The following is a 24,110-nucleotide window of genomic DNA, read 5'->3' as shown; positions in this document are numbered from 1 at the left end:
GGGTTGCGTCCCGTTGCGCCCCCCGTTGACGGTACAAAACGCGCGAGGTCCGATGCGTGAAGCACCGAGTTCAACATTGGTGAACCTTGACCGGGTGCCAACCAATAGGACAGAAGCGCTGTGCGTTGACCCCAGCCAAACCGGCTCTCCTGCCAGCATTGCCTACAGCCCTGCAAGATAACATGGGAAACGGATGCATCCGACTATGGTCTGACGCATCGGCATGCGTTGCAGATGCGTTGATTAAAGTGCGTCTGGCGCAGATACGTGACCAGGGGATATACGGTGTGTTGTGCGGATCAGGGACTTCATGGGGTGGGTGCAGTTAAGCAGCTGGAAGCTCTGTGGTGGATGGAACACTGTAAAATTCTGAGATAAAGTAACATTCAGAATTTTACTGTGAATGCAGGGTAAATCAGCTGAGTTAGGGGGTGGAAGGAGCTGGGAGGTCAAAGTGCAGGCGAGAGTTCCTTTTTTCTACTTTAATTAACAAAACAACTTTTAACTCTAATTTCATATAATTGGTCCTTACCAACACTCATTATAAGATGCCACCATTTGTCTACTCACTCTGTCTCAGAGGTGGGCTTTGGACAGTTCAGAACCCTGCCACAGTCCACCTCTGAGACGCAGAGCGAGTAGATAGAAAGTGTGTCCTCTTATAATGTACAACATACAGTACCTCTTATCATGTTATTATACAGTACCTTATCATATAATTGCAAACTGAACAGAATGGCAATAGTGGCGATAAACAATACATAAAACAACACAAAACAAAGCCCTGCTGTGTTGTCCTGTTTGTGTCTTGGAATACAAGGTACAGTGCTGGTGTGGACTTACACTGCACACTACCATACATCCCTATCCCACCTCTCTCTAGTTCTAGTATTGTTTTTAATCAGGGTCAAGATACATTCCCTTTCATTCAAAAGAAAACAGTTTGGGCAAACAGGGCAAACAGTTCGTTTGCCCAAGTTGAGGACTTTCATTCTGAATTGTTTATTTACAGGTACTGTAAAAAATGAGCACCGTTCATATCAAAGAATTAAAGAAACAAGTTTTCCTTGTTGTACGAATTGGCTGCATGGAAGAGAGTTGAACTTGACCCTGGCTTTAATGTCAATAGTTTAATGCATAAAAAGAATGAAACGGGTTCTTACCTTGTGGGGAAACGGGGCTCATACTCTTCAACTCCTTGCTGTAATAGTAAAACAAAAAACAAACCACTTTATAGGTCGTAATGAATAATAATTCCTGACGGATTACATTTCCATTTTTAAATGTGGTTAAATTTGCCATAATCAAAAGGAACCACTAGATAGCAGCACAGTCACAGCAACATAAATATGAGGGATAAAACAATATTCACTCAACATCAGAGTGAATTTAGCAGATTGGTTTAATAACAAACCTTAAGTTTGGGGGAAACCATTATGGAAGTTAGTTATGGAAGTTATGGATTACAATGCAAAAAATGTATATGCTGTGTGTGATATCCTGTGTGTGTATACCATGGGCGTGTGCGTGTGTGAGTGCGTGAGCATGAGAGAGAAACTGAGAGAGCAACAGAGAGACAGAAAGAGGCAGACAGAAATAGAGATAGATAATGCAGTCTCTCTCCTGGGGCTGTTTAACCTCTGGATCAACCGATTATTAACCACTTAAACCCTATATACTTAACTGACTGGAGTCCCCCAGGGGTCTATATAAGGCCCCCTCCCTTTTTCCCCTGTACACCAATATATTCACTGAAAATGAATAAGGATGCTAAGGTTCATGTGGTTAAAATCCTCTTCACCTCTGAGCACTGGAGTCCTTCCCCGACTTATTCTAGTTAAAAACCCATGTTACGCCTCGTTTCTGATTGTCTATTTTTACCACCAGACACTCCCATTGGTGATTTCCAGTGCAAATAGGCCTGCCTCCGCATGCCACCACTGCCCACCAGTGATATATTTCCCCCAGAAACGACCTGAGGTGGAAACCTGTGGCATGAAAAATTTAAGCTGCTAGATGACTATGCCATGCAATCAGAGCAGCCCACGTGCACAGAGTCCGTCAGCAGGAAGTCTCCCTCTTCTCTCTCTCTCTCTCTCTCTCTCTCTCTCTCTCTCTCTCTCTCTCTCTCTCTCTCTCTCTCTCTCTCTCGTCTTTTTAGTCAGCAGGGCTCACCCCCCCCCCCCCTCAGAAACAGCCGAATGCAAAGGCGGTGTTCTCCAATCTGTGCTATGTCACATTGGCCATATTACAGTGGTTCTCAAACGTTTTCATGTTAAAGTTGTACAATGCAAAATCCCAAATAACGATTTTTAGCAACCTCTGCTGGTCACTACCGTCACTGCATACAATTTCCGTAATCCTCGATTACCCAGAATTCCATTCGTTTTCACCGGAAGCCGGAAGCGTTTCAAAAAGCAATCTTTTAATTGTTTTATACTATCTACGGATCGTTTCTCTTAGCCAGTGGAGCATTAGTTACCATGAGCTGTGCTTTCTTTTTCTGTTCTTTTTCGATCTTCTAATCCTACATTCTCTTAACATCAGCGTGAGGTTCCTTTTTGCTATTACCGCGGTAGTTCCTGGCCAAACAGGAAACCGTTGCGGTAGTTCCTGGGGACGTCGGCCACGACGTCATGACGTTGGCCAGGAACGTCATTTTCCCGGGAAAGTCCCCCCCTTCACCGTTCAATAGAAAATATATAAATAAAAGGCTTCCGGGGGTGAAATTCATGGAGTGGGTGTTGTGAAACTTTTGCCACTGACAAAAGATATACAATTTAACTTTAGTTTTGTTGAAAACGTTACCTAGTATTACTTTAAGGACCCCCAAATTCATGTACAAGCAGTACGATGTATATAGGGTTAAAGTCTAAAGGGTCATTATGATTATGCATGCACTTCATGGTATCACAACACCTCCAAGGCCTTAAAAACAAGGCTCCAAACATCCCAAAACAAACTTGTAAGGCTACTTCTTGGCCTCAATCACAGAACCCATCTAACCCCTGCTCATTTTGCTAGGATTGGATGGCTTAGGGTTGAGGACAGAGTACAGCAACTTGCTATGGGCCTGGTCTTCAAGATACACCACAACATTGGGATCCCCCTGTATTTGTCAAAATACTTCAAAAATGTTAATGAAGTCCATGATCATAACACCAGAGGCAGCTCCACTGATCATGTTCAACCCAGATTTGGCTCAACTAAGGGTATGAACTCGTTCTCATGCTATTCATCAAAAATGTGGAATGCCCTACCAAAAGGAGTAAAGGAGTGTAAAACCCTACTCACTTTCAAAACTGCCCTAAAGATACACCTTCAGGAGGCTGCAATTCGAAAATGGCCCCTGTCTAAGTCTTAACCTACCCCTCCCTACCCCCCCCCCTCCTTCATTTTCCTCTTTTGTATATATATATTTTTTTTTCTTTCTCTCGTCATACCAGTAACCTGAAAGCTGATTGTATGACATTCTGTATAGTAGTGTGTATATCTGCCTGCCTCTTATATTTCATCATGATTTGTGTGCATGGGGTTCTCATCTTAAACAAGCGTAATGCTTAATGAGGGTTTCCAGTTTAGTAGACCTTGTATTGTGAATTTGTACTTCCATGTACTGTTATGTACTGTCATGTACTATTCTCATGTCTTTCTAAATAAACTACATCAATCAATCAGTCTTTTGATGCAATATTAACACATTTCGCTGCCATATTACACACACATACACACATAGTGCAAGGGAGTGCAAGGGAGCGAGACGGAAAATATGCTGTGGATGTGCGTGTGTGTGTGTGTGTGTGCGTTTGCACCGACCCCCACCTGTGAGAAGCCTGGCCCTGCCACGCTGTAGGGACGTTGTGGTCTGCTGTGTGCCAACGCAACGCTCTGTGCCGCCATGCGGGAGTGCATGCCATAGTCGGGGACAGGATGAGCCATGTCTTCTTTCTCCAGGAGGTTTCCTGTACTGCTGCTCTTCCCATGGTGGAGGCTATGCACACGTACGCACACACACAAACGCACACACACGCACACGCACACGCACACAGACACCAGAGTTTAATTTAGACCATACTTTACGGTGTCAGAATCAGAATCAGAAGAATCAGAAGACTTTATTGCCATGACATGTAAACATGTTAGGAATTTGGTTTGATGCAGCTATTAGTATGACAAAATCGTTATCATCTTTTAAATCACTTCCCAAAACCCATTTTACAGAATTGCTTTGAATTAATTGACACTCTTGTTGTTTCTCTTTGCTTTATTGCTCTCGTTTTAGTGTCATGTCTTTTATTTATTGTGTCTTACATCCATGATGCTGTATCTGTTTTATTCGTAATTGTATACGGTAAAATGCACAGTGTAAATTTAACATGAATATAAAAATGTACCCTATCCGAATTAAATGAACAGATTGAACACTGTGGATTTTGACTGTGTAAAGTTATGCTTTACACAGTAGTTATGCTCAGCCTGCTTTATTTCTACATCTGCTGCCTCATAGTCTACATAGCTGGACAGTGTGTAGTAGTAAAAGGTGTGGCTGAAATCTCAGCTCTGTGGTGCGACTGAGGAACACATACTTGTGCACTCGAAGCTGTCTCATGGAGTCGCCGTCACCATCGGAGATGAGCCGTGTGTAGGAGAAAGGAAACCAGCCACGCCTGGCAGAGGCAGAAGAGACGCACGTTAGCCATGCATCATAATTAACAACAAAACGCTTTCGAACCCCAGAGAGACAATAAGCCACTTAATAGTTATTACTATATAATTTGTGAACTTGTATATCAGCTGTTTTTGGTATGTGTTGTACAACAATGTGTTGTGCCATGTTGTGAGCTTATATAGATCTATTTTTGAAAATATAATATATATATTTTTTGGAAACATTTAGCTTGAAAATCTAGTAGCACCGATCAGAGCAATAAGTCACACAAAGCTTGGTCACTCAAATCCGGATGTCATGTTTGCAACATTTTCTGTGACATTTGTTGGCCAATCAAATACGGACGCTGTTAAACATTTGTGATTATGTTCACTGATTATTCAGGCCACCTATATGACAAACCTGATCTAGAAAAGGTTGAGAACCACTGAATTGAAACAATTTATTATCTCTGGGACGGAGTGGGACCCCAATCTACACTGTAAAATCCTCGAGAGAATTAACTCATGACAGTTACAGTACAGACCCGTAACGTTCCATTTGGTGCCTGACTATCAATCATTTAGCTGGGGACCCCCTGGAACCCCCCTGGAACCCCCATGTGGCCTATGTGCGCATCCATCCACGTGCATATATGGGCGTGTCTAAATTATAGTTTTAGTCGACTGAATATAAGAACTGAATCTAGTTTATTTTGTCGACAAAAAAAATATGTTGGCAGGCCTTGATGGCATCGTAATGCCTGATTTTACACTTGGTTGCATGCTGAAAATATCCGATCTACAAGCTCACAACGCGTTCTACAAGCTCACAACGCGTCACAGCACGACGCGTTGTGAGCTTGTAGATCGGCTATTTTCCGAGCGACCAACCAAAAATAAAATCACTTGTCTTTTAGTTCTTCTCCACTAGTCCCTCCCTAACATTTCTCATTTTCATTTGATGATGAAATTGTCAATATATTTATTCTAAGGTTTAGTCATCATACCTTAGTTTTTATTTAGTTTTTCGTCAGTGAAAAAAGGTCGACGAACATTTTTCGTCTTAGTTTTAGTCGACGAAATTCACACTGCAGTGTGCTCTTGCTCACATTCTGTTCTTCTCGTTCTCGCCGTAGTGCCAGCCGTCGCGGGCCTCGGGCACCAGCAGGGTGATGACGTCGCCATCACAGAAGCTGAGCAGGGTGCTGTTGTCACCGGCCGCGTGGGAGAAGATGGCCTGGACGCGGGTCCTCCCGTTCCTCTCCAGCCCCGCCGCCATGGAGCTGGACCTGGGCAGCGTGCGCGTCTCCGCTGGAGGGGGACGGAGGAACCGCAGACAACGGGAAAGAGAAAGGGAGACCATGTTATGGACCAGTGGTTCTCAAATCTTTACATTTCATGGACCCCCTCGACCTGAGACCGATTCTACAAATGCTTTCTAAATCAATAGTTCTCACACTTTCAAGATTTTTCTAAAATGTTCAAAAGTAGCAGATGTACAAGCTCGCAGCGCAGCACAAAGTGACACGCCGTAAGCTTGTGTATCTGGTCATGGGTGAAAAGGTTAAACTTTGACCACTGACATATTTTAGAATAAATAAATGTATCTGCCAAGCTTGATCCAAATCAGAGTTACCCCTGGGACATACAGTCAGACAAACTGACTGACAAGTGATAAATACTCTCCTACAAGAGATTTCGAATGTTTCCATTGCTGTGTCCCATTTCACCTACATTACCTCCTACTTTCTCCTACTTTTAAATATCCCACCTCCTCTAATTCCCGCTTGCTATGGCCGTTTTTTAGTCCAAAATACGTCACTTCTTAGTGTAGGTCATGTGACAAAGTATAAACTACACTTAAGTGTGCGGTGTGACATCTTCTGCACCCATCCTCCTTACTCAGTGTGGTCTTGCTCTTGACGGGGGCGACCTTGCGGACGGGCAGGGTGTTTGAGTACACTTCCCCCCCCTGCCGTTGGGTCTGTGGCGAGGCCTTGCCCTGAGCAGCCTTGCTCTCCATCCAGTGCTGGTAGTCTTCTCCATGGGCCGCGCCGTTCATCAGCGGCATCCCTCCATCGGCCCCGCCCATTAGCCTCTGTGCAAATGGGTGAAGGAATTTGCATAGCACTTGAGAGATGGTTTCTTGCTTGCCCTCACTCCTTTGTCTCTCCCTCTCTCCCTCCCGCTCTCCCTCTCCCTCCCTCCCTCCCCCTCTCACTCTTCCTCTCTCTATCCCCCTCTTCCTCCCCTCGTCTCTTTTTCTCTCCCTCCCCTCTCTCTCTCTCGCATCACCAAGGCTGTTATGTAATGGTCCTGCAGCCCATCAGTGACAATGTGCAAGTTGGAAAGTGGATGTGGGTCAGGAAAGGCTGATTAATGATCAGATCAGCTAAAGACTGATTCATAGAATAGCCGATCTACAAGCTCACAACGCATCGCAATGCGTTGTGAGCTTGTAGATCTGATATGTTTGGCTATACATGACTATACATTAGGCATCTATCTATTAATTCGCTGAATCTCTGCATGTGTATCTGTCTGTCTGTCCTTGACCGATCGATTTTGACAATCTTGACATACAGTATGTATTGCTGAGAACCCAAGGGAGTATGGTGCCCAGTGTCAAGTTGGTGATGAAGGTATCTCACCATCGTGTCTTGAATCTCATCGTCCAAGTTCCATGATTCATTCGATGATTACTTGGAGGATCAGATTCTTTGGGAGTTTTTCTTTGGGAGCACACACCACCAAGTTACATGCACCATGGGTTAAAAAGTGTTTAATTAGAAGCTCAGGCCATACACTTTTATGTGAATGTTGAGTATTTATTCAGTTTCCCTTTCTAGGGTAGCAGTTCCGCTGCTTGTACGCGACAAGCTAATTAGCATGGCCCACTAACGATGTCATTTGCATCGCTGAGGGTTTCTGAGGATGCTTTGAGAGCTGTCATGACGATGCAACGGAAACATCCAAGGGCAGAGTGGGGGGCATTCACTGCCCAACAACACACTCCAAAATCCTAATTAAAGGCATTGTTATAGGCACGGAATACATCATTCTCACTCTTGTGTGTCTATGTGTGTATTTGTCATAGATCTTTGCACCCCAACAGAGATCTGAAGCACACTTCACACACACACGCACGCACGCACACACACACGCGCAAATGCCGGCCTCCATCACAACAGCTCTTCAAAGCATTCGGGAAAAAGAATCCCTGGATAATCCCTGGTGTATTAGGCTAATCAACCAGTTTGAGGAAAACACTCATAAACACAACATAAACCGAACGAAGCATTATTAAGCGGCGGATGTCAATCATTCAATCCCCTCTTTTCCAAACAAACAAAAAGCAGAGTGGAACAAAAAGAAACGCCTACATAACACCCTGCGCCAGGGATCTGCATTGCATGAGAACAGGAAGCAGCTGGAACCAACCTGTTGTGCCATGCCACTGCTAGCCATGAGGGCAGCCAGCTCTGGGGGGACCGGCAGGGGTTTTGCGCCAGGGATGGGTTCAGAGATGACCTTGGAGCCTGTGTGGTGGTGGGCACCAGGCCCCTGACCCATCTGCTGGGCCAAAAGCATGGCGCGATCGGGAAGCTTATTGGGCTCAGCGCACGACTGCTGCCATGCTGGGATCTTCTGGGATAGAAGCTCCTTCCCCTGAACACATGTAGGGGGTGAGGAAGAGTGAGATGAAAGGGTGAGGAAGGGCGAGATGAAAGGGTGAGGAAGAGCGAGATGTGGAGGGTGAGGAAGAGCGAGATGAAAGGGTGAGGAAGAGCGAGATGTGGAGGGTGAGGAAGCGTGAGACGGAGAGGCAAGGGAAGAGCAGAGAGAAGGGGAAAGGATGGAGAAAAAAATACAGGCATCAGAGGGAAGAAGACGAATGGACAGAGATGAAGCGGTGTCAGAGAGAGAGAGAGAGAGAGAGCGAGAGAGAGCGAGAGACAGAGAGTCAGACAGAGAGAGAGAAAGGAGAGACAGGGATGAGTACACTCATGGGATGCAGAGCCTCTCCGCGGGCATTTGAAGGGCTGACTTGCAATTCCTCCATACATTATACAGCAGAGCACTTGGAATCCCAAGTGGGGTTACGTAAAACCACGCCTCATTTGCATTCATCATCGAGCGAGCGAGTGAGGAGGAGGAGGAGGCAGTTGAAGAAACAAAAAAACAAAACTCTTGCTGGAGGAAGAACGGTGAGGAGATACCGTATAGCTCAAAACTTTTCTCTTTCAAGCAGGTATAGTTTAAAAAACACACGTCTCTGTCTGAGTGACTCCAGAGTTGTGTGTTCCCTGTGCGTGGGCTCCCGGAGAGAGCAGGTGTCCGGGTGTGTGGGTGGAAGGATCAGCCGAATTAGCATACAAATAGCAAAACCATACGAATGCGCACCTGTCATGAAGCTCTATTTTTATATTTTATATTTTTTTGTCATATGATGTGTCACATGGCAAAAAAAATAAATAATAGCCAATCTACACTTACAACGCATCGCAACACTATTTTAGTTATATTTGAAAGATTTGGTCATTTTTTACTATAATGACATGCCCAAATTAGGGATTCCAGGTTGAAAAGTGGCTAATGAACAAGGAGTTACCATAGGCCGACAGGGAGACACGTGGATATTGTGTGATCTCCTGTTGTATGTATAGTCTATGATGCAACACGTTGTGAACTTATAGATCTGCTATTAAAAAATATATATATAGAACATTTTAGAATATTTTAAAAACATTTTAACACAAATCTTGTATGGGGGTCCCTGGCACAAAAAAACATTTCAGATGGGGGTTCGCAGCCAAATACATATGTGTGGGGTCCTTGAGATGAAAGGGTTTGAGAACCACTGGTCTATGAGACCTGAATGTCCATGATGCACATTGTTGGACATGCTACTGTATAAACACATTCCTTGTTCTGAATAATTTTTCAATTTCTACTGGTCCTAGTCATGTCTGGACACTTAGCACTTGATATTAGCATATAATGTTTAAGATATTATATTAAAATCATTACATTATTAAAAAGTCTGCTAACATAATGACATAGTGCTGAGATTTTAAATTCTAATTTGAGACCATGTTTTTCTGTTGTAATCCAGACACTAATGGTTACCATGTTAACAGAAGCAAATGTTTTATAATTCCACACCACAAACCAGTGAGCATTTTGCAGAAGTAAGTATTAAGCAGACATATGGCATGGAGCCAGGGAGTGTTTCACTGATCGGCATGGTTGGTGTCGGTGACAGCCATCTGTGTGTGTGTGTGTGTGTGTGTGTGTGTGTGTGTGTGTGTGTGTGTGTGTGTGTGTGTGTGTGTGTGTGTGTGTGTGTGTGCGTGTGCGTGTGTGTGTGTGTGTGTGTGTGTGTGTGCGCGCTCGTGCACCTGTGCGTGTACGTGTACGTTTGTGTGTGCGTGTGTTATCTCCTCAGTCTTTCTGGCTGTTAGTTAGGGTAGTGAATGAATGACTAATTCCCAGTTGGCCCTGGGTGCACACAAGAGTGATTTACTCATCCAGTGTTGCCTTTCACTATTCACTCGGTCCGTCCAAATTTCCTTGCCCTCTGATCAATCACAGTGGTCTTTCCTCTCAATATTCTTATGCTAACGGCACAGCAGCAACAACACCATTAATCCACCACTGAGATGGAGCAAAGGGAAGTGACTATGGCAAACAGCGTGAGTGTGAGAGAAAGTAGACACACACACAGCCCAGTGGTGGCTCTGCAGTGTTCTTGTAGAAGTAGGCCACTCTCCTGTTCTCCCCTTACTTGTCTCCGCTCACCGCCCACTCGCCCTCCACCTCCCTTCATATTCCCTCATCACGTGCCTTTCTGCTCCCAGTTCAGCTACCGTGCTCGCTGCTCGGGCACAAGCACGTCTCATCGACACAGACAGTTCTTAGGTAACACAAAGCTGCTGATGAACGGTTTCTGGAGACAATGTCAGCAGCCGAGTCACGATAGTATATCCTCTGCAGCTACCGCCTGGATGCAATGCATGAATACATGCATGTACTGCGTGGATGCAATGCATTAATACCTGCATCCAGTGGTGGAAAAAGTACTCAAATTCTTTACTTAAGTAAAAGTACCAATACTGCAATATAAAAATACTCTGTTACAAGTAAAAGTCCAGAATAAAAAAATTACTTGAGTAAAAGTACAAAAGTATTGGCATCAAAATGTACTTAAAGTACCAAAAGTAAAAGTACTAAATATTTGAAAATAGCAGATCTACAAGCTCACAACGCATCGCGATGCGACGCGTTGTGAGCTTGTAGATCGGCTATTTTCAAATAGCCTATGTATAAAATAGGGCTAAAGTGGTTAATGTTTGTTTTATTATATCATAGTTTATATCTGAAAAGTAACTAGTAACTAAAGATTTCAAGTAAATGTAGTGGAGTAAAAGTACAATATTTGCCTCTGAGATGTAGTGGAGTAGAAGTAAAAGTATTGGAAATTGGAAATACTCAAGTAAAGTACAAATACCTCAAAATTGTACTTAAGTACAGTACTTAAGTAAATGTACTTGGTTACTTTCCACCACTGCCTGCATCTGCATGTAGAGACAACAGGCACTTGAGACCATACTACCAATAGAATGTAAACCCAAAAGAAGCACGCAGTGGACGAGTGTGAGGGTGTCGATGATAATGATTAAAACCATTGTCCTCTCTCACCTTGCTGTGGTAGGTGTTACTGTTCTTGGCCACGGCGCACTGGCGGTCCACCAGGAAACAGAACCTCCGCCTCTCCTCAGACAGAGCGTTCTTGTAGCCCTCTGCGATGTAGCTCTCCAGCTCGGTCTGTTTGTTGCTGATGGCTTCCACGTACTGGGGAGAGGGAAGGAGGTGGATATAACATGAATTCACATGGCAGCCGGATAGATGTTGCCCATAATCTCTTAAATTGATATTTTATGAGACAGTTAAGGCTGTGAGATATAGGAAGAGGCCGGGTGCTATACATTTCAGTTAGGGGCAACGTCTACCCTGAGCACGAAGCAAACCAAAATTATGCCAAAAGCTGTCTTGTATTGCCGAATATGGACATCTGTAAAAGATCATGACAAATTATGGATTTGTGCTTCAGAACTACGCAGAATTATCAGCCTGGAAACAGTGGATTTTGTTAAATTTCCTTACATATAAAAAGGACTCAAACTTTGTTAATGAGTATTGCTGACATAGAGAAATGATTCACTCAGAGCCAGACACATTCGGAAAATGTGTCTGCGGATCAAGATGGAAAACCCTAACTTAGAGAGGTGGAAGTCAAGCCACTCACACGGTCTGATCGTAAATCTCTATTACGTGATGAATAAGATTTCTCTACATCCTAGATTAGCTTAGCTGAAGCGCCCACTGAGCCTCCCCGCTGAATCAGATATTTTAAGGCCGTTCATTCACCCTCTTGTTCCTTTATCGACAAAGCTCAGTAAATCCTCGTTGTCCTTGAATGAGGTCACAGACAGCACAATACGTGTCTTGTCCACCCGAAAGTAGCGGAACCACTGATCCACATGTGATGTCACCCTGGCCTGTGAAGCACTGCGGTGCCGCGGCTAAAGTAAACCAAGGTAACCTACCGCACAGTACCTAACATAACCATGGCTGCTTTTAGAATTGAACCAAGCTCAGCATTTGCTATACTTTCTGTACCAAGCAGCTGAGCAAATTTGCTCACACAGAACAGGAATTCTGAGTGCAATACAACACAGCACAGCACAGTACACTGTATACTGTATGTGCCACGTTATGTGGAAAAGGCTATTCCCAAACAGCAGGAGTCACTAGCAACAAGGACACAATCTCCCTACCGGCTGCTCACCCACGAACACTGGCGATTATGAGTTTGTTGGAGCGCCCGGCCAAGCCTGAGGCACCGCTGCTGGGAATTGAAAGGGGATCTATCATGCTTTACCATATTCTCTGTCATAATATACAATGTTAAAATGTCAGATGTTCATATTAGATGTGTTCAAAGTTTCAAATAATGAGGTAAACAAATGATAAAGTAATCATAGACTGCTAGGTTTCCATGTTTTTTTTTTCTACTTTCAAAATGAGCAGATGTCAAGGAGTTTTTCTCAATGTGAGTCGTGCAAAGCCACTCTAGTGCAGTCCCAGAATAAAAATAGCAGGAAATTTGCATAATAGGCCCTCTTTAAAGAGTTCAATCTTAGGGAGACATTAGAAGAAAAGGTCTAGTAATTTATAAATGGTTCCCACAGTAAATGATCTCATGATTCATCTTTATATGCAGTCTACCTACACACACACACACACACGCACGCACGCACGCACGCACGCACGCACGCACGCACGCACGCACGCACGCACGCACGCACGCACGCACGCACGCACGCACGCACGCACGCACGCACGCACGCACGCACGCACGCACGTGTAGGTGAAGGCGTCGAGATCCCTGTGGAATACCTGACCCACATTCACCAATGAAAACACACACATAGGCCTGCAGTACAGTAATCCTCTGAAGTAATTTTTTGGCATCAGCTGTGGTTACTGTTAAGATACACACTGTGCCATTACAGAACTCATTACACAACAATGGGAGCAGGTATTTACTATAAATTACAGACTCATTTTTTCCTGCTCTCCACACTACCACCCTGGAGAGTTCCTCTTCATGGCCTGACATTGGAGGTGGTCTTAATCACACTGACTGTTCTAGCTCTACCCCCCCCCCCCTTTAGTTTGTTATTTTGCTTCCTTTAAACCTCTCTCTCTCTCTCTCTCTCTCTCTCTCTCTCTCTCTCTCTCTCTCTCTCTCTTACCCCCCCCCCCCCCACACACTGGCTTTTGCTAATGACACCCTTCAACTAGCTGCCTGTAGTTCATGCCTCTGTAACAAGCCTAATGGCTCAGCAATGACAGGAATAAAGACAAAAGAAAAAAGGCAAAGAAAACACATGAATTTCATCTTTGTGTACACACTGATTACAGAAAGCCAAAGGACAATTACCGCTTGATAATACACATGCGGCTTTGGCAAAAATGCTTAAATCAACATCTCTAAATTGGTGGCAGTCATTCCATTCCAGCGTCTGTTGAATTCCAACACAAGCATAAGTGCGGGACAAAAGACATCTGCCACATGGCGGCGCCACAGTGCCACACGTCAGATGTCTTACTGCCATGGTGATCAGTGAGTTAGAAAGCTTCCATGTATCATCTCTATTTATCTCATCTCTATTGTCACGGGGTCAAACACTCCATCCTCATTGAGGAGGGGCCAACAACGCTGACGTCAAATCCAAAATAAGGAGCAGAGACTCCATTTTCAAAATCTGGTAATTTATCTCGGGAACTGACCAACGGGCACCTGTCTAATCTATGCACTTCTGTACAATGGTGTTACACACCGAAAACAGCAGACCTACAAGCTCACAACACGTTGCATCCACACGTCTTGTGAGCTTATAGACCGGCTATTTTTGGCTTCGACACCATCGCATGACGAAGTATATAAATCATCCTACACAAACGACAGACGCGTACGTTGGCACGGCGGTTCTTCTGTCCAAATGCTGAATAACAAGTGTGTGGTTGAAGATCTCAGTCTCGCTCTGAATCCCTCAGGAAGCGACGGGGGATCAGGTGGCGTGCGAAAACACACAGGTGATTATTTTCACTGCAGGAAGCCGGGTCAAGTAGAGCTAGAGCAGCATGCTGTAAGGCAGGCCACCATGAACAAGGTGTCAATATACAGAGACTGGATATGGACGAGGGGAAAGAGAATTTGTCCATTTGTAACTCAACCTCATGGATCCATTTGGTTGTTTACATTTCCACACTTTCAGATTTACTATTAGCGTCCCTATTCTAGGGGCAAACATTCAGCAAAAAAATCCAGATCTACGAGTCTGTAGATCGGCTATTATCAATGAGGAGATAATGGTGTAAAGGGAGATACTAGCGGACCTAGTATAGAGCCTTGGGGGACCCCCGGTCAACTAAAGGGTTTAAATGGTTAAATTAAGACTGAGGATCTGTCAACTAAGTATAGGGTTTAAATGGTTAAATTAAGACTTAATGTTAGTGTGTAGCCTATGCGTGTATGTACAGTATGTGATGTTTGTGTTTATCAGTTCTCTGCTGAGGCTGTGTAAATGACAGTGAGTTCGGAGTCAATCAATAGAATGTCCTGCTCTGCTGTACATTTGTGTGTTTTGTTTTCATTCTGTGGGCGGGGTATTTTTGGCTGCCGGTAAATTCCTCATTAACACATAGGCCCCCGCCCTGGACACACCCTACAAACTGACATGCTAACAAAAGACCCTCTATGGATACACAGCCAGATCGCTGGTTGACAGATTTTGTGAGAGAAATAAGCAACCAGGTCTATGAAAACAAGCCCAAAAGAAGCGACTACAGGCCACATGAGCATTCTAAACCTATACATCGGTCATTTGAAAATAGCGAGACGTGTTGTGAGCATGTAGATCTGCTATTTTCAAAACAATTCTGGAAAAAAGTGACAAAATGTGGAATATGTTTGGAACACAAATCTGGCTTGACATGAAAATGGTTGAGAACCACTGGTTTAAACAACATTAGGAAACAAGCTCAAATAAGCAACTGCACTCTTTAGAAACAAGCCCAAAAAAACGCAACCTGCTAATAACCAATATTTACAAGCAACGTTACAGAAAAACAAGCCCGAAGTCGCATATATTAAGCAGACATGGCAATACTGAGCCAGATAGCAGAAGCTGTCAAACAAGTCTTGTCTCCCGCCCCCCTGGGATTCCTGATGTCGCCACACACACCACAACGCCTGCTGAATGTAAATAGCCTCTGGCTCCGAAATGTACGGATCACAAGCTGACATGCAGAAAATATATATTGCACTGCATGTGCATCTAGTCCGGCAGCTCTTCAAGTCACGTGCATCTCACTGGAGTGAATAAACCTGACATTGTGCAAGTTGGACAACATCTTTTGACACACTTTGGGCCATATGCTGAGAAACAGCATCGTTATAACAAGAGTTTTATAAGAGAGCCCAACAGCACAGCAGTATTTAGACATTGTTAGACAATATTCTAAACATCATGTACATACCTGCTACTACATGTGCTAGCTGTACTGTAACTGTATGTACTATGTATATATCGTTTGATTATTTGACCCGTTTCTCTTGCTCTTACTCCATCTGCGAATATCCTCTCCCTTCTCATGGACACTACAAAATGATGGAGTGTGGTGAAATGTTTTGTAATTGGGTGTTTGCAGGATGGGAAAAAATGTGGGACTCAGTCAGTAAATCTTCTTTAGTCATTTTTTTTTTTAAAGTCACAGGTTCAATCTGGCACTGTTTCATGATGTGATTGGCGCGAAGAATAGGGCCTCTTTGTCTGACCACGGCTTTTATATGTGGAAATAACATTGATGTGCATTCACTTGCATATGTGTATATAATGTGTGTTGGGTGTGTGTGTGTATGTGTGTGTGTGTGTGTGTGTGTGTGTGTGTGTGTGTGTGTGTGTGTGTGTGTGTGTGTGTGTGTGTGTGTGTGTGTGTGTGTGTGTGTGAGTGAGTGTGTATCTGTGGATATGCGTGAGTGTGCGCTTTAAACATGTCCTTATAAGGAGACATAGAGATGTACAGAGGATGCATGTGCGTGTGTGTATACAGTATGCGTGCATGTATGTATGTATGCATGCATGTATATATATATAAATGGTAAATGGTGCATTTATATAGCACTTTTATCCTAAGCGCTTTACATAGATTGTGCATTACATTCACCCACACCGATGGTGGAGGAAACCATGCAAGGCACCAATCTGCTCATCGGGAGCAATTAGGGGTTCAGCGCCTTGGTCAAGGACACTTCGACACTAACTCTGGGGGAGCCCGGGATCGTACTGGGAACCTTCCGGTTCCCATCCGGCCACTACCCCTGAGCCACTGCCGCCCCTATATTTTGTGTGTGTGTGTGTGTGTGTACAGTACAAAGCTTTCTGTAGGCCATTTATTGACTTATTTCACAATAACGTGTGACGTGTCATCCAAAAATAGCCAATCTACAAGCTCACAACACACCTCGATGCGATGCGTTGTGGGCATGTAGATCTTCTTTTTTCTTTTCTTTTTTTAAAATCTTGTAAGTCACTTCTGAAAGACCCTGGAACCACATTAAAAAGAAAAACCCTTTTCGGTCACACTTTACTTGAGCATGCAAATTCCTATACGTAATTAACACTTAATTAATGATGAATTAATGATAAACTCATACATTGATTCATCATGAATTTAATGAACTCATCATTAACTCCTGGTCCTCACCATTAATTAATGGTGATTAGTTCCGACGAAGCAATCTGATTGGTTGAAGTAGCCATCTACCCGTGCTTCAAACGAGCATGATGGCACAGGCAAACCTAATCAAAATATACAAATCAGCTGGTACTTTTTTGACTGGACTGGCTGGCAGAGCATGCATACAGTATAAGAACTTGCTGTAGCCTACAGCTCCTCCCCACCAGAAAACTCTTTTGAAAAAACACTTGCATCAAACCGACTCATTAACATGGGATCAAGAATTGGGTCATTCGCAGAAGAACATCGTGTGGATGTGCGTGTGTGTTGCGTACAAAGAGGAAAGAAGAACAAAGTTGGATGGAAAGATACTCAATTCCTGGTTTCACTCATTTATTGCACCTCCGATTTCCCCATCCAGCACAGCAGATCTACACGGCTCCTGTGTTGTATATTTAGATCGACGTTGTTCCTGTGTTGTATGTTTGGATCTTCACTGCACTCTTAATGCTCTGAATGCTAACCCAGCCCCCCCCCACTGTTTACTGTACATAATTTCTTGTTTTTCTTATTCTTATTTTTAAACTGTTTATATGATGTTCTGCATAGTAGTGTATATCTGTCTGTCATTTAACGTCACTATGAATTGAGTACAAAGGACCCCACTTTTTAAATGTTTTATCCTATTTAGTTGACCTTGTATTTGAACTGTACTTTCATGTGCTTTTTTCTGCAAACTTCTAAATAAAGACTTCAATCAATCAATCAATTTATGCTCCAACGTACGACCGTGTCGCGTGCCGAAAATAGACCGTCCACAAGCATATGCTGAAGTATGAATTTGGCTTTAATGTGGACAGGAAGCTCTCATTTCTTTCTTGCTCATTTCTGTTTCTGCCTTCCTTCTCTGAAGCACCATTCCTCTTGGGCTCCTCGCAAAAGAGTGTAGTAACACACACGCACACCTCTGATGTGCGAGCATTTCCTCTGATGCCATCTACTGTAAATAAACAAATTAGCGTCAAACACCGGGAGGGAAAACGGAGTGGGTGTGTGAAGGCGTAACGCCCTCCGAGTTGTGTTTTCATGTGTGAAGAGTGACACATGCTTCCCACACACACAGACACACGCACACACGCACACACACACACAAACACACACACCCCCCCACACACACAAACACACACACACACACACACACACACACGCCACACACACACACACACACACACACACACCAGGTGTGTCTCACTTTCGGCAGACCTCATGAAGAGATGATAATTGTTGGTTTTGATTTACTTTGTTTTGGGTCCATTTGGTTCCATTTATACAATCTCTGCGTTAAATGAACACTCAGGAGTTTTACAGTGTGCTCCATTCCTTACACAGTGGGACGGCACAAGTGCTATTTTAGATTGGCTCTTTTTGATTGCCAATTTTTTTTTAATGTTAAAACCAGGAAAAAACTAAACGTACTGTATGTCACATATTATCACAATAATATCTAGTCTCATATCACCATATCAATATAATATTGATATATCGCCCAGCCCTAGATTCTATCAGAGAGAGAGATAAATAGTGATGAAGAGTGAGGGCCAGGAAACTCATTGGTATTCCCACATCCAACCTATTGTATAACGACTGTGTCACCTCGTCCCTGACCTGCAAAGCACTCACAATCATACATGACTCAGACCACCCACTCTACCAAGATCACCCACGCTACCAGCACTTTATATCCCCCTTCTTTGTGGCTGTAGGTATAGTATACTACACCTATGTGTAACAAGGCCTGTTTTGTGGGACTAAAGCCCCAGCCAGACACATATATATAAATACGTAACCTCTTCTTACAGTTACCAATTTTTTTTTGGTCAATCCCAGACTCGTGTTATGCAAGCACCTACTGTGGAAAAATGATTTCCTCCTTGAGGACAAACTATCACAATTTTGTATTTTATAATGGAAGTCAAGGCTCGGATTGCCCAAAATTGGGCACAGTTGACGACGCACTTATGCGTCAATGACATCATCGTCATCGACGTCAATAAGTCACTGAAAGAATGCTTAACTTTAATTTTATAATGGAAGTCAAAGGCAGTCAAATCGGGCTTAAGCTTTGTCCAAATATGGAGTCATGCGTGAGATGTCATAGATGACCTGATGATACAGACAGACTGGCATGAAGTACGAGATCCACATGGAGCTATGTAGTTATTTTATTTATGCTATGTGAAATAAAGTATATAGTACTAGAAAATGTGCTCCTCGGAGCACAAGTCTCCGCCAGCAGACCCGTGCTATTTTAATAGCACGGGTCGTCTTGGTAGAACGGGTCGTCTTGGTAGAATGCGCGTGGTTTTTGGTGTTCTGCAAGGGCGACTGAATATGTAGTGTCTGCATCTAAAAGATGTTCTTCTTGAAGCAATGTGTCATATGGGAGTCGTCGTAATTGACTGGTTTGTTCAAATGCTTGTCTGTCTTCTTCATCTTCATTGTCTTGAACAGTTTCAGCAGTTGATTGGTGTGTTTGATCTATGTCAGTTTTCTCTAGTGCTACATAATGTATTTGATCAAGGCGGCCAATTGTTACAGTATTAAGACTTCGGCCTTGTTGTGGGATCAATTCAACTCTATAGTCCTCTTCTGTGTTACTGTTGTAGATGAGTATGCTTTCTTAGCTTTGGCCTTCTGCGCCTTTGCTTGACCAATGTTAGGTGTTCTCAAGATGGACACACACACGCACGGACGGGTGATTTGTACTGTAAGGTACTGTTCCAATCAAGACTGATTGATCCTGTCTTACCTCACTTCAAAAGTCATAAATGGCCTTTTGAAGTGACACACCTATTTATAGGATTTTATTTCGTCATGCGTCCCTCTAGCCAATCAAAGGCATTGGTGTCAACATATTGACACGTGTCACGTGGAGCTTGACCAATGTTAGCTTGGCTAGGGGCCATGCTAACACACGGCAGGACGAAGCGAAAACATACTCTTAATTTCATTCCTTCTCTCTGTTTCTTAGCTTTGGCCTTCTGCGCCTTTGCGTCTTCATCAGGTTTCAGATGCTCATTTGCTGCTTCTTTAGTTTGCATAATGGGAGTTAGTTACATTGTGTGATCTCAGCCTCCTATTTATATATTTATATTACATATTGTGATGTCACGTAAAACTGACCAATGTTAGGTGTTCTCAGAGGAACACACACACGCACGGACGGACGGGTGATTTGTACTGCAAGGTACTGTTGGTAGAATGTGCGTGGTTTTTGGTGTTCTGCAGGGGCGACTGAATATGTAGTGTTTGCATCTAAAGAATGTTCTTCTTGAAGCAATGTGTCATATGGGAGTGGTCGTAATTGACTGGTTTGTTCAAATACTTGTCTTCTTCATCATTTGAAGGCTATGTCTGTGAACAACATTGTTTGTACATTTTGTTGTGATTTGAATATGCCAGCATTAACCCTTTGATTTTGGAATGTCTGACCGCGGCTTTGTCGTAGGGATATCTGAATTTGATCTTTGACTTGTTGTGCTTCCACCATGTACTGAGCTGCCAGAAGATAGTCTATGTCTTTAGCAAAACGGCCATCATAATGCAAAAGGCGTTGGTTAAAATATTTTCTCTGTGTGATGTCTTTTTCTCTTTCTGTTTTTAAACCACCACGGCCATAAGGGTACTTTGATGGATTTGCCAATTCTTCAAACTTGTCGTCTAGATAGAATGCGCGTGGTTTTTGGTGTTCTGCAGGGGCGACTGAATATGTAGTGTCTGCATCTAAAAAATGTTCTTCTTGAAACAATGTGTCATATGGTTAGGGGCGGCCATAGCTGAGTGGTTAGTGAGCCCGCCTAAGGAGCCAGAGGCCCTGGTTGCCGCAGGTACGATTCCAGGCCACGCCAGCATGTGTCAATGAAATGAAATTTGTCCCTGAGCAAGACTCTTAACCCCTAATTGCTCACAGGCCCTCATTGGAAACAAGCTCGCAAGGACTTTCATGAACGTCCTGTTAAAAGGAATTATCCTTATCCTTATGGGAGTCCTCGTAATTGACTGGTTTGTTCAAATGCTTGTCTGTCTTCTTCATCTTCATTGTCTTGAATAGTTTCAGCAGTTGATTGGTGTGTTTGATCTATGTCAATTTTCTCTAGTGCTAGATAATGTATTTGATCAAGGTGGCCAATTGTTACAGTATTAGGACTTCGGCCTTGTTTTGGGGTCAATTCGATAGTTAGGGTGGAGTCATTTGGAGGAAGTGGGATCTGTTGGGATACTTGTAGTTGTGTCTTGAGTAGTCGAGTCATCGAGTACAGCAGGGTGAGTTTTGATTTGTTTGTCATGAAAGTTGAGGAGGTACAGGCCTTGTAGTGATGTTACTCTGCTGAGTGCAACATAGACCTGACCCGGGTTAAAGATGCCCTTTTCATCTACGGTGACTACGATCTTGTCCAATGTTCTTCCTTGGACTTTATGAATTGTGCATGCCCATGCCAGAGTAAGTGGGAATTGTACTCGTATTGCTTCTACAGTGTTTTTGTTACCTGTGTAGAATTGCGCAGTGTGCCTTTGTATGGGTACTGCTTCAGGAAAGTGTTCTTTGTACTGACTGTTGATCTTTAGGTCCCCGTTTGACCAACTTGGAGGACGGGGGCAACTTCGCTGCTACAGACCTCTTCCTGCTGCTCACTGGCTCCTCTTCCTCAGCTGACGATTCTTCCTCTGAGGAGGAGGACGAATCGGAGGAAGAGGAGGAGTCCTCCTCCTTCTCCTCAGATTCCTCCTCCTCGTCTTCATCCACCTCATCAGTAGTGGAGAACTTACGGGAGGACACGGGACGGACAGAGCGCTGCTTGGGACAACAGTTTGGACAGAACCAGTCTCCTTCCAGGACAGACTTCAGTCTGGGTCTCAAACACTGCAAATGATGTCCTCGGTCACATCCGTCACACAGTAACATAGTCTCTGCGTCTCCTTTCCGTCTGCACAGTTTACAGCGAGCGTTGAGGAGAGACTTTGCCCAAATGATGCTCTTTTCCAAAGTGGACAGGTGGACAAACACTTGGGAAAGACTGGAGCAGGACTGCAGAGATTCTCTCCAACGTTCCAAAACCATCTTACCACTGGCACTGCCATTGTCACTGTCACTGGACGGGTCGTCATTTTTTCTTCCTGTTTTTACCGTTCTTCTTGTCTTTCTTGGACTCCTCGCCGCCCAGAGGAACTTGGAGAAACCTGCGTTCGATTTCCTGTTCTATCTGAAACAGGGCATGAGCAAGGCAGTGGACGGTACTGTTCACTGGCTGAGAGTCATCCACCTCCATCTCCTCTCCACCATTCATCTCTCCGTTCTTTCTGCCATCAGCAGCCAGCAGTTCATATTGTCCTCTCTCCAATGCTGATCTCCATGTCTCTCTCTCCGTTATCTTCAGCGTTCCCAGATTTCCTTCGTAGATTCTTTCCTCAATGTCCAACAGCATATCTCTGAGTCGGCTCTCCACGAAACTCTCAGCTGTAGCAAGGGATTCTGGGGCCTTGGTTTTATAATTATATTTGACAGCAGCAGTGTTGTTCAGTATCTGTGTGATTCTGTCTTTCTGCTGGTGTAGCGTCTCCTTGAGGCTGCTCTCTCTGTGACCTCGCGGGTTCAATGCCTCCATCAGCTGCTCCACCTCCTCCACCGAGCTGTAGAAGGCCCATTGGTTGGGGCGTATGACTGGCAGGCAACTGGCAGGGATACAGGTGGGGCTATGTATGGTGTCCATCTGTGTGTCCTGCTGTCCTTCATCCTCCATCTGTTCATCCTGTAGAGATGCAGGGTGGGGTTCCAGCATGTCCTCCGTCAGCCCAAAGTAATCATCCTCCACAAACAGAGCACAGGTGGAAGGGAAAAGCCAGTATTGTTTGTAGATTCTGTCTCTGCCCAGAGGAACGAGCGACGTACGACGGGAAGCCTTCTGGATACGATTCTGCAGCTCTTGAACCTTCTGCTGTTCCTCCTCCAGCTCTTCAGCTGTGAGGCGGACAGGGGCAACTGTGGAGGAGACTGCCTGATGTCCCTGTTGTAGATGAGTATGCTTTCTTAGCTTTGGCCTTCTGCGCCTTTTCTTGACCAATGTTAGGTGTTCTCAGAGGGACACACACACGCACGGACGGGTGATTTGGACTGGAAGGTACCGTTCCAATCAAGACTGATTGATCCTGTCTTACCTCACTTCAAGAAACGTAAACGGCTTTTTGAAGTGACACACCTATTTATAGAATTGTATTTCGTCATGCGTCCCTCTAGCCAATCAAAGGCATTGGTGTCAACATATTGACACGTGTCACGTGGAGCTTGACCAGTGTTAGCTTGGCTAGGGGCCATGCTCACACACGGCGGGACGAAGCGAAAACAGACACGGGACGGACAGAGCGCTGCTTGGGACGACAGCTTGGACAGAACCAGTCTCCTTCCGGGACAGACTTCAGTCTGGGTCTCAAACACTGCAAATGATGTCCTCGGTCACATCCGTCACACAGTAACATAGTCTCTGCGTCTCCTTTCCGTCTGCACAGTTTACAGCGAGCGTTGAGGAGAGACTTTGCCCAAATGATGCTCTTTTCCAAAGTGGACAGATGGACAAACACTTGGGAAAGACTGGAGCAGGACTGCAGAGATTCTCTCCAACGTTCCAAAACCATCTTACCACTGGCACTGCCATTGTTACTGTCACTGGACGGGTCGTCATTTTTTCTTCCTGTTTTTACCGTTCTTCTTGTCTTTCTTGGACTCCTCGCCGCCCAGAGGAACTTGGAGGAACCTGCGTTTGATTTCCTGTTCTATCTGAAACAGGGCATGAGCAAGGCAGTGGACGGTACTGTTCACTTGCTGAGAGTCATCCACCTCCATCTCCTCTCCACCATTCATCTCTCCGTTCTTTCTGCCATCAGCAGCCAGCAGTTCATATTGTCCTCTCTCCAATGCTGATCTCCATGTCTCTCTCTCCGTTATCTTCAGCGTTTCCAGATTTCCTTCGTAGATTCTTTCCTCAATGTCCAACAGCATATCTCTGAGTCGGCTCTCCACGAAACTCTCAGCTGTAGCAAGGGATTCTGGGGCCTTGGTTTTATAATTATATTTGACAGCAGCAGTGTTGTTCAGT

At 44.3% G+C, this 24,110-nt stretch overlaps 1 protein-coding gene across 3 annotated transcripts in view; it reads right to left on the bottom strand.

Annotated features, from left to right (window-relative positions):
• Positions 1-24,110, bottom strand: part of baiap2b (BAR/IMD domain containing adaptor protein 2b) — a 92,641-nt gene that overhangs the window by 2,413 nt on the left and 66,118 nt on the right. For all 3 annotated transcript variants that reach the window (XM_080456011.1, XM_080456012.1, XM_080456013.1), the window contains 7 exons: positions 11,353-11,505; positions 8,092-8,319; positions 6,553-6,748; positions 5,760-5,961; positions 4,587-4,667; positions 3,823-3,991; positions 1,164-1,201 (listed from right to left, as the gene is read on the bottom strand). In XM_080456011.1, the coding sequence (XP_080312137.1) occupies positions 1,164-1,201; positions 3,823-3,991; positions 4,587-4,667; positions 5,760-5,961; positions 6,553-6,748; positions 8,092-8,319; positions 11,353-11,505 (1,067 nt within the window). The remainder of the gene's footprint in view (positions 1-1,163; positions 1,202-3,822; positions 3,992-4,586; positions 4,668-5,759; positions 5,962-6,552; positions 6,749-8,091; positions 8,320-11,352; positions 11,506-24,110) is intronic.

The sequence above is a fragment of the Gymnoscopelus braueri genome, assembly GCF_963280865.1.
Source record: "Gymnoscopelus braueri genome assembly, chromosome: 17".
Taxonomy (NCBI): Eukaryota; Metazoa; Chordata; class Actinopteri; order Myctophiformes; family Myctophidae; genus Gymnoscopelus; species Gymnoscopelus braueri.
Note: the sequence above shows the minus strand (reverse complement) of the source record. Positions and strands in the feature narration are given on the sequence as shown.